This window comes from Barbatula barbatula (assembly GCF_947034865.1).
Source record: "Barbatula barbatula genome assembly, chromosome: 14".
Taxonomy (NCBI): Eukaryota; Metazoa; Chordata; class Actinopteri; order Cypriniformes; family Nemacheilidae; genus Barbatula; species Barbatula barbatula.
In genome coordinates this window covers 8,390,740-8,397,213 of record NC_136777.1, presented here as the reverse complement: position 1 = coordinate 8,397,213, position 6,474 = coordinate 8,390,740, and the positions used below count along the sequence as shown (strand labels likewise).

The following is a 6,474-nucleotide window of genomic DNA, read 5'->3' as shown; positions in this document are numbered from 1 at the left end:
TAAACACATTTAAAAAGCCCTTGGGGTTGGTTATAAAATAGTCATTCATTTTGAGATCTGGGATGTACACGGGACACCTGGCTAGCGTACAGCGCTGAAGGGGTGGAGCGCAGTAATTGATCCCTCATCTCTGATAAGTCTGGATGGTAAGGAGCCATTCAGGTCTTTAGATTGTACCACAGGCCTACAGTAAGTGGACAGGCCGGTAATCTGCGCCGCCTCACTCCTTTCGGGTATTAGCTCTCCAGAATCACGGCTTAAACTGAGGGGTTTTAGAACCAAACAACCTGCTTTTCATTGTACTGACCTGACAGCCAGAAACCACAGGAGACATGAGATCTGTCCATTTCTGCCTGCTGCTGGGCCTGTGCCTCACCTTCCTTCTCGCTCAAAGTAAGTTACCTCTGTGACATTGTCGTCTTCTGTTTAACTGGCCCTTGATCCTCTCGGTTACCGTGGTTGAAACAGACAAATCCTGATTATCTTTTCAGTCTAGACTTCACAATCTGGTCTTTTGGTTCGTTTCTTGGTTGTCTTTTCTATGGTGATTCACATTTTCTTAGTTTTATTTAGTTTCCTCAAACCCCAATTTTTCTAGTGGCTTGTGTGAGAATATCGTGTCGGACTGCAAATGTGAGGAATTTGTGAAAGCAAACATTTAAATAGACTGAAAGCCACACAAAATAGATAAAGTTTCTTATGTTTTCAAAATAATTGTTTTCTGTAGCTGATCAGCATATAGTTTTAAAGTAAGAACATACACGTTGAAAGCATTAAATGTATACAGACTGGAAAGTGCAAAGTTAGATTATTTCATTATTTTGATTTAGAAATTAGCTTCTTCTTAAATTCTGTAAGGCTTTGTATTTTGCTAACAAATTGCAAAAGTTCCTTCTGCGTACGTAGTTTTTCCTCATTTGATGGAACAAAAGAATCTCGACAGACAAAAAGTCATAATGGGCTATGTATAGCAGCCACAGTTTGCTTTTCTGTAGTATTGGTGAAAGACTGTTATTTTAGATTAAATATTTGGAAAAATAACATTTTACTTTAGTGGAAGCTCTATATTTTATAAACCTTTCAAACTAATGCCTGTAACCAAACAGTTCTGAGTACCATAATATGAAAAATTACAATGGTAGTCAATGGTGCCCCAGATTGTTTGCTTTCCCGCATTCTTCCAAATATTTTATTTTGTAGTCAACAGAAAAAGCTATTTTTCAACGGTGGCCAAGAACTGTTTTGTTAAAATCACCCAAATATATTTTTCTGTGTTCCTTAGAATAACGAAATGTATACAGATTTAGAGTGTGAGTAAATCAAGACAATGTTTGGGTGAACTGCTCCAGTAAAAGCATGCAGTTTGATTTTTAAGGTGTTTTACCTGTGCAGTCATGTGTGTCGATGTGTCTGATCTTGTTGGCTTGAACTTGAAAGGGTGTTTGATTTATAAAACATGCACTTCTAGGAGATGAGAGCAAAGAGGCACATCAAAAAGGCTTAGACAACATATTCAGCTGGGCTTTTACAAGATATAGTCAAAACACTGCCTTGTGTCTCTACTGAGATGTTGTTGATCCCTATTGTCTGTTGAACGATTGCTAGAAAAGATGTACCCAGTGAGTAAAAGGTGGAAAGTAAGGATAAAAAAGCTCTGGATTTTAATAAGACTGCATCAAAATGATTTCATGTTGACAGCACACTTGCCGCTTCTGCACTAAAGCTGCTTTGTCATGGGGGCTGAATGTAACCAAGTGCACATTATCTGTATCCTCTGTCATGTTCTGTGACTCCTCTATATTTGACTATGTCTCTAAACACATTAAGCTTTTCTTAGTCAAACGTGTCATGATTAAGTTTTTGCAATATGCAAGCAGATTATGAATTCTGTGAAATGTATCTCCACAGTGTTACTTTCAACAATAAACAGGCACAAATTGACATATTGAGCCAGGGTGCTCATGCCTGCAATGCATGTTTCAATCTGTACATTTACAATTGATAAAAAAATAAGATAAAATAAGATAAAATGTTGTTCATGTAACCACATATAAACATACTGTAGTATATACAAATGTACTATACAGTATGTTTGGGACTGGATCAGTTTCATACTGTAATGTTAAACTGCTTCATAAACTGTAATGTTAATCTTTTTTAGGTGAAGGGCTAAAGTGTTATACCTGCTTGGGTGCTACAGATGAAGACTGTAATCGGCAGGGCACCAAAACATGTCCAAGCTTTTCAGATGCATGTGCTATCGTCCGGGGACATGGCAGTAAGTTTAACGGTAGTGTATTTAATATTTCTTACATGGACAGATGAATAAAACTAGCTTAGAACGTTCAATTCTCTAAATCAGGCTGAAGGATACATCTTTAGGAAAATCATTACCAACTGAAGCATGTGTGTAAACTTAGCAGGAGGTCGACAGTACATCTTTCTTTTCAGGATCAAGTCACATTAATAAATGATCACATTCCTATGCCGTTGTTTAAAAAACGGCTAAAAACGCATCTCTTCCGTCAACACGTCGCTGATTGATTTTTCCTAATTCTCTTCCCTTTCCTGCTTTATATAAAAAAAACACTTACTAGCCTCACTATTCTCAGCTTTTTATACTGTGCTAGGCTTTAATGGACTAGTTTGATGCACTTATGTATTTTGTTGCCTATGTTGTTATAATTGCTTCCAATGTTTCCTCATCTGTAAGTCGCTTTGGATCAAAGCGTCTGCTTAGTGACTAAATGTAATGTAAATGTAAATTTTTTCTTCCTAGGTGGTGTAATGAAGTCATGCTCCTACAAATCCTTCTGCAGCCAAGCTAACAGCCAGGGCTACAGAGCTCCAGGGGTGAAAGTTCATTGCTGCTACTCTGATGACTGTAATGTGGCAGGACAAGCCACTAGAATCAGCACAGGGGTCAACTTCCTTCTGGGGTTTCTGTTATTCATCTGCCATTTGCTGTCAAACTAATGTCGCCCTAGAGCAACTGATCTGGCTGTTAAATTCTATGACCATTGTGGAACATGACGGAGCGCTGTGTACTCGGTCAACATGCATAAAACGAGTCATAAAACACTGCTCATTTTAGTTACTTGGAATTCGTAGAACCGTACGTGCACAGATGTTGTCTTATAATTCCACAGCAAATGTATTAATGGTATTGTCTATAAGAACTCAAAAAAGACGAAAGCCTTAAAGCCAAATTAATCTAAATAAGCTTTATTTAAAAGTCAGTTTTGGTGATACAAACAGGGAAAAGAACAAGTGTGTTAATTCATGCCACTTTATGAATGGAAATGACCACAGAGAAATCATGCAGACTTTCTGGCTCTGTTCGCTTTTGTGCTTGACTGTAAATAAACTGTCTTTTTCTCTATGGTTTAAAGGCTATTAATATGGGATTTCGTTATGGGATTCAATCAGAGTGGAAAATAATATAAGTGGCTAGTATTGAATTAAATGCATTTTATTTCCATATCCATAAAAGGATTTTAAACTGCATTACCTTTCTAATAATAGCCTACATCTAGAGACAGATATTACCCAAGCTACAGTATGTACTAAGGTAAATTGAAATACAACGAGAAAACATTGTGTTTTTTTAAGTTTATTATTTTAAAGTCTACTAGAATATTTACAAGTTTATTGATTTACTCCTACAAAATACTACACTATATTTATAATATACTTGCCTACAATGTAGGCCTTTTACAATTAGCCAAAGTGTGCAGTGTATTTCTTCACATTGGACTTTTCTTTCTACTCCTTCTTTATCTTGTTTAACTATTTTTAGATTTATATATTTATATGTTGCAATATTTTCTATGCTATGTTTATTTCACAGGTGTATCCAAAGGCTCTCATGCTTGAGGTGCTTTACGTCTAGTTAACACAAGGTGTCAGTATACATTCACATATCAACAATAATCACCACTACAAAAAGCAACAATAATGTTTTTTTGTCTAAATCTTGCAGTGCCTATTTTCTTTTATTTATGACATTGATAATATGCTCCTCTGACTCACAGACAGAATCAGCCTCAAAGGGACAGTTCACCCTCAGATTGTTCCAAACCTGTATAATTTTATTTGATCATTTGTGTTTAATGAATAACTTACACTTTAAATTGAAATTAAATTTCATTGATAATATTGGTGTAAATATGGCGCATTTGAGCAGCATTAAAGAGTAATAAACCATGTCATGCTGCTGCAGTTTAAAGATGGTGTTTGTTAATGTTAAAACATTTTACTGTCTTTAGTTTCTAATTATTCTTATTGGTTGGAACAACGGATTAAATATAAATCTTTGAAGACAATGCATGTAAGTAGAACAATCTGGTTATCATTTCAGTAATGTTTTACACACACAGCTTGAAAGTTCTGCAATCCTGCTGTATGTGTACAGTATGTACACTGAGCATTGCTTGTTTGGGGCCAAATTTAGTTAGATTTTTGATAAATAATTTGAAAACATATAAAACGATTTATTTTACTTTAATCAGATTTACCAATTGGTATATTTTTTATTTGTGCTGATCAGTCATAACAATTGTAAAATTGAACTGCTACAAAACCTTGAGAGAATTGGATGGGGCTAAGGGGCCGCTGCTGAAACATGTGTGAAATATGTGATCTCACTCCAAACTTTTGATAAAAGAGTAATGGGATTGTTGTAAAATAAAGGGCTGGTGAAACCTCAGTTGTCTTCAAAATTCAGAACTAAAAATACTTAGCATATTGTTGTTTTCAAGAATAATATGTTCATTTGAATCTCACACTTTCTGCAGATTTTTTTCATTTCTCGCCACTTTTGCACTCCGCTCTTCCTCTTTCCTCACGGAGGCTTGAAAGTTTCACCTCTGACAGACAGGTGTGATGTTGTGAACCAGCTGCCCCGCAGGGGGATAGAGAATGACCCCAAACTGTGATACTCCAGGGCCTTTCCACTGGGTTCTCTGCTTTGCTTTTGTCAGTACTAATCAGATCATCATCTTTATTTAGAGAATATGTTCTCACTATGATCAAGACCTTAGTTTGAGGCTAAGGCTGTGAATCGTAAGGCTAATGGGCTTTTGTAAGTAAATGAAAAGTGCAGTTACCTTCAGAAGCAGCATTTATCTTGGTAAATGTTTTATTACTATTACTCTAATGGTGGGTATTTATTTAGATTATTGGTCGCAATGAGGTGTGTCCTTGTCTCTTCATCTAAAAAAGCAGTGCTAATACGGGAGCCATCCTCCATGAAATGTCGTAACCCAAAGAAGGTCTGGTGCCATAATGTATATTGTCCAACATCGTCTGAGCCGCTGGAGGTTGTGCTACATTTTATCGTAGGAAACCAGAGAGTTGCCTCAGAGTTTATAGGGAAAGTGATAACCAATAAAATGTCTTATCATTTCTTAAATATGCTACTGGTTGCCATCAGTGGTGTGTGTAAAGGTCATCCCTATGGTGATCATCTAGGAAGAAATTGCTCATTTGATCTTCCCTAGATAAATGCTCAAGTCTAATCCTTTTCTACCTAGGGACACTATTACTGTAAATCCCATCCTCACTATGGAGAGCCTTAAGCCAGATGCCCTTTATTGGTGGATGCTGGAAACTAGACGACGGCCATTTTGATCCCCTAGAAGGTCTTGCCAGCACACTAGGGGTTTTTGCAGGTTGTTGTTGTGCACACTGGAACTATGTGGCATTAGATCCTCATCATGGCCTATTGCCGTCTAGCATCATCTTAAATTATGTTACACTATAGAACTTGATTTGTCCCATTTATGTTTTGGGTATGGGGATCTTTTCTGAACTAATCCCCCACTGTGTCATACAAACTTTTGGTTTGGGGTGCTTCAGCATTCATCATTATGTATTAAGGGCATCTGGTTTGGGTATTGCCAAGAACCCTCGTCTCTAGGCGAAACATATCTGGCAAAATATTTTTATTTTAGAGTCATACGTTCAATTCCCAGGAAATGAATAGATAGGTTGACAAAATGTATACTGTACTGTAGGTTTCTATAGACACTATAGTTTTCTTAGGATAAAATATACATATAGTTCAAGTGTGTCGCTCTCAAACATTCTAACCAGCAAAAAAAAAATTGAGCTGGGGCCTTTACTGTAGTGGGCCATATCAAACAGGGAGGGAACAAAAGTGTGGGGTGGAAAACAGGGCATGTGAGACGATGTCTGTGTTTACGAGTGTGCGGTGCCCGACTGGCTGGTCTGGGTTCAGCACGCGGTCACTTGTTCTGGGGTCTCCGAGTCTCAGGTCTTTTTGAAAAAGATCCATGAAGCAGAATTAAAGGGATCTACCTCAGGACGGAGGACCCAGTAAAGGGGTGGGCACAGAGGCAGTGGGGAGAGAAGTAGTGGGAGGGGTGTAGGAAGAATTAGAGAGTTATGCACAATCAGTCTGGCCTCTTTTGAACTTGAAACTAAATAGTCTGCCGTGTAGACCAAATACAG

General features: G+C 37.4%; 1 protein-coding gene across 2 annotated transcripts; it reads left to right on the top strand.

Annotated features, from left to right (window-relative positions):
* Window positions 1–160: 160 nt before the first annotated feature.
* ly6pge (lymphocyte antigen 6 family member pge) lies at window positions 161–4,707 on the top strand. Of its 2 annotated transcripts, none has more exons than XM_079472791.1 (3): window positions 161–393; window positions 2,162–2,290; window positions 2,780–4,707. In XM_079472791.1, the coding sequence occupies exons 1-3, from the start codon at window positions 333–335 to the stop codon at window positions 2,974–2,976; spliced, it is 387 nt and encodes a 128-aa protein (XP_079328917.1). In that variant the 5' UTR covers window positions 161–332; the 3' UTR covers window positions 2,977–4,707. The 2 variants fall into 2 exon arrangements, with proteins under 2 accessions (XP_079328917.1, XP_079328918.1); XM_079472792.1 differs by having other exon boundaries at window positions 162–393; window positions 2,162–2,278; window positions 2,780–3,385.
* Window positions 4,708–6,474: the final 1,767 nt, after the last annotated feature.